The sequence below is a fragment of the Camelina sativa genome, chromosome 8, assembly GCF_000633955.1.
Source record: "Camelina sativa cultivar DH55 chromosome 8, Cs, whole genome shotgun sequence".
NCBI lineage: Eukaryota > Viridiplantae > Streptophyta > Magnoliopsida > Brassicales > Brassicaceae > Camelina > Camelina sativa.
Genome location: NC_025692.1, coordinates 5,465,867 through 5,470,290, shown reverse-complemented (window position 1 = coordinate 5,470,290; position 4,424 = coordinate 5,465,867). Strand labels below are relative to the sequence as shown.

At 32.2% G+C, this 4,424-nt stretch overlaps 2 protein-coding genes across 2 annotated transcripts in view; one reads left to right on the top strand and one right to left on the bottom strand.

The window, feature by feature from the left end:
* Nucleotides 1–2,109, bottom strand: part of LOC104706299 (protein NRT1/ PTR FAMILY 7.1) — a 3,779-nt gene extending 1,670 nt beyond the window's left edge. The window contains exons 1-4 of the mRNA XM_019229109.1: nt 1,794–2,109; nt 1,575–1,631; nt 1,321–1,483; nt 422–1,229 (exon numbers count right to left, since the gene is read on the bottom strand). Coding sequence (XP_019084654.1) covers nt 422–1,229; nt 1,321–1,483; nt 1,575–1,622 — 1,019 coding nt within the window. The 5' untranslated portion in view covers nt 1,623–1,631; nt 1,794–2,109. The remainder of the gene's footprint in view (nt 1–421; nt 1,230–1,320; nt 1,484–1,574; nt 1,632–1,793) is intronic.
* Nucleotides 3,992–4,424, top strand: part of LOC104706298 — a 2,022-nt gene continuing 1,589 nt past the window's right edge. Inside the window, exon 1 of the mRNA XM_010422472.2 lies at nt 3,992–4,405. Coding sequence (XP_010420774.1) covers nt 4,045–4,405 — 361 coding nt within the window. The 5' untranslated portion in view covers nt 3,992–4,044. The remainder of the gene's footprint in view (nt 4,406–4,424) is intronic.

The window sequence follows — 4,424 nt, the reverse complement described above, 5'->3', positions numbered from 1 at the left end:
GCAGCCACCATTGACATTATCCCTATGATCAGCCCTATCCCCATCCTCATAAGCTCCGTGGGTCTCACGTATGGGAATATGACGTGGCGGTAGAGTCCCGTTGATAGAAAGACGCTGAATATGTCGAAGACCGACATGCTCGCCGCAGGGATGTGAAATTTCCCTATAAATGCATCCATCACATCACCTTGCTCCACAAACAAAGACGCCATTTGTGTAAAGATCACTGAGTAGATTATAGTGCATAGCCATATTGGAAGCAACTTCATCACACATTTTGCCTCCTCTACTTGAGTTACACTGCACAACCTCCATGCGTTGCTCCTTGTCTCATTCCTGCATGCATCCAGCACTATTCATAAATTAAAAGATCACAATCACATATATCATTAATGAAATATGTTGTTTGGATATGGTTTACCTATCATTCTCTGTAATCACTGCTGCTCTGTCCAAGAAGACAAACTTGGAACTGTGAAATATCTTTCGACTTCCTTTAATAGCAGATTCAGGACCTTCCACTTCATACAACTCCTGGGGGTTTCCCGGACGAACAACACTCCACTTTCGAGCAGTGGCCACGAAGACTTGCGCCACACGAGGCAACGGGTTCCCACATGGATTGACATAACGATATTGTTTTGTTGGGGCCAGAAAGGCTACCAACCCGACAATGGCGGAGCCTAGTGACACCACGAAGCCTTCAGTCCACAACCCCTTATCCTCAAAATACACAAGGATCGTGTTTGAAAAGAGAGCTCCGACGTTGAGGGCAAAGTAGAAGTAGCTGAAAAACGCAGCTTTGGAGTTTTGATCATCATCAAGCTGGTCTGCACCAAAAGTAGCCAGCGTTGGCTGGTGACCGCCGTATCCAAAGGCTACAAGATAAACAGATAGATAAAAGATAGCAACTCCGAGTGAAGAAGTAGGGTTACAGACAAGGTTCCCATCGCCACAACCTCGAGGTTTGATTAAAAAAAACCAAGAAACAAAAGAGAGGAGGCCAACTCCGATAACGAAGATGACTTGGAAGATGGTGCAAGTCAAGTAACGACCCCAATAAGAGTCGCTAAGAAACGCTCCCACGAGAGAAAACATGTAAACTGTTCCCGTCCACTTGCTTACATTGTTCGCAGCCTCTGCATTACCTTGTCCCATAACACGTGTTAGGAACAACACCAGGTTCACTCCCACCCCAAAGAAGGCCAAAGTCGCTAACCCTTGATTTGCTGTTCAGATTAAAAATGGTGAATATAATTACGTAAGACTATTTGTAACTCATACAAAAATCTAAACTTTTGTATAATTTACATGACATACCTAGCAAAATGATTGCGTTTGTCCAGCCACCCTTCTTCTTCTCTTCTTTCTTCATCATCTTTTTCTGAAGGTTGGAATCATTGGACGTGTGAGACACTACACTTTGATCATCTTGCACCTCTACCACTTCAGCAAGTTCCAAATTTGTTGCACTCTCCCGCTCCTTGCAATAATAATATTACATTTAATTTAGCTTTTCAAAAACTATTAGTTAATTATATTTGTTAGGAGTAGTGAAGGGTTTGTTTACATACATTTAGCGGAGCAGCGTAACCATTATTTCTCGGATCCATAGCGGCCATTTTAGGTATCTGTACAAAATTTAGATTTGATTAGGTTTCATTGAAGAAGACGCACGTCTTTATGTATTAAGCGTAACCATTATTTTCATATATGATGATGCAAGAAACCAAAAAGTATATATATGAATGTATGTGGTAATCAGCAAACCCTAAAAAAATTCCATATATAACCTTTTTCGAATAATCTCCGGAGAAGGAGAAGACGTTGTGTCGACGTTGAGAACTGGCCGGAGAAACACTGTCGATGGAGAGAAACTAGAAACACCTTTTGTCATTTATGGTTGCAAGGATTAGTGTTTTGTAACTTTCTCACGGTTTGATCAAAGTGAATCGTAGTTAACTCAGATCAGCAGAGAGAGAGAGAGCCAAAGTGAATCTAACAATGCAAAGCGTAACTAAGAGAAGAAGCTTTTGTGGTTCTTATTATATATAGAGAGAGATCAGATAATATATGAAAAGTTTATAGCCTAATCAAGTCGTTGAGATTGTTTTGTGATACTGGCCCTACAAGGCTACAAATATTACTCACCTTGAGAAAATATGGGAGTAAAAGCTTCGAATTTGTTGGACAACAAAAGACTTCTTCATTTCTTTTTCTTTTTTTAATTATTAACAAAAATGTTTTCGTTTTTAAATGGAGTATATATATTGATCACAAGATTACTCCTAAATGGTAGGATTAAGTTTTGGTATTAAGTAGCTCTTTGAACAAATTGACCCAAATTATTGGCAGAAAAAGGAGGATTGACTGAGACTAGAGGTCTTTTTGGTCCCAAACTTCTTTGGTTAATGTACTCACTTTTTCTAAAAATACTCTAGTTTTTCCATTATATTTCTTTTTCTTCTAAACATACAAATGACAAAATTATAATTAAAAAAAAAATAAAACATAAAATTTTAAAATATTAAGTAATCGAAATATTAGTAATCAAAATAAATTAATTTTAGTCATTAATATCGTCTATAAAAGTTTAAACATTATAAAAATTTAAATTATATTTCAGAATATCGAATTTAGAAATATTGCTAATTAATTGATAATTTATATATTATACCCTGGAATATGCTAACTAAATTAACTAAAAATATTAGACCGACATACCAAAATGATGAATATCCAAAATATGAAATCTAACAAAATTTTTTTTTACATTATATATAAATACTAGATTAAGACCCGTGCTAGAGCACGGGTTGAAATTTATTTTATTTATATTGTAATTTTTATATAAAATATAATTTATGTGATTGTTTTTAAAAAAAATTTTGGATAAAACATTATGCAATAAAATCATATGCTAAATATGATGGTTTGAAAAAAACACACATATTTTGTGAGTTTTATATTGTTAATGATTTTAGATAAGTATCCATAGTATAACACTGATCAAATTTTATTTTATACAAAATTTTGTATATTTTATATTTTAAAATAAAAATTTAATATGTTGTATTAGATTATTTATGTGAAGTTATCTCAACAATGTATATTCTACATCATGACTTGAATGCGAGACATAATTTTGTAAATTTAGATTTTAAAAAACGAGTTATTATATTATGAGTAATTTAATACATTGTTATACTTTTTGTTTTAATATACTTGGTTTCTTGAAATTTTTTCATATTATAGTGATATATTATTGACATTGCTATAACAAATCAATTTAGAGTGTTAATAGTTTCTAACTTTTATCAAATTTCAATATATTAAATATATTTCAAAATAAATTATTTAAAGTTTATTATATTATATAAAATTATAAAATTCAACAAAAAATATGAAATTAAATTTAAATATTCAAATTTTGACATGTTACTCAACAAATTTTTTAATTCAATAGATATTAATTTTAAAGAATAATATTACTAAAGCTTGAATATGACAATATGTCATAGATTGAAAATTTTATATTTGTTTTTAAAAATTCAACTTATGGTATATCCGAAAATAAAAATATTTTTTAATTATAATAAATAATATGATAATTTATTTGTTTCGCAAAATAGACTCATATATAAAAATGAGAGGTGAAGTATAATGATAATTAACAAATTAATATGTAAAGTTAGATATCAAAGGATTTTATTTGATGAATAATTTAATAAAAGAAATTAATATGGTAATTTAGATGATATGATTCTTTAAAATATTCTCTTTAAGATTTTCAATATAAACTATTTGTAACTAATTAATTATCATTAATGTCAATATAAACTATTTGTAATTAATTAATTATCATTAATGTATAACCTATTTGTAATCAATTTATTATGTTGTGTACCTCCGTTTTATTATAAAAAAATGTTATATATTTTAAAACCATAATATTCATATATAATATAATATATAACATATTTATATAAGATGTAAAAACAAAAAGTTTCATACTTTGATTCATCTCTCTCCCTCCTCTGAAAAATGTCGTCAAACATAGTAGTGGAATCGTGTAGCGTTGAATCGGAAGAAGGGGTGAAGCTTCACACAAGAATCTTCAAACCCAGAAACGAACAAGTAGCCAGCGACGATGTGGATCTGGTAATAGTATTGGTCCACCCTTTCTCGCTTCTGGGTGGTTGTCAAGCTCTGCTCAAAGGCATAGCATCTGAATTGGCGTCAAAGGGTTTCAAGGCTGTTACTTTCGATACAAGAGGTGCTGGCGAATCCACGGGAAGAGCTACTCTTACGGGCTTTGCTGAGGTCAAGGATGTAGTCGCTGTTTGTCGGTGGCTTTGTGAGAATGTTGGTGCTCATAGGATCCTTCTCGTGGGTTCTTCTGCTGGTAAAGCTTTCATTTTTTT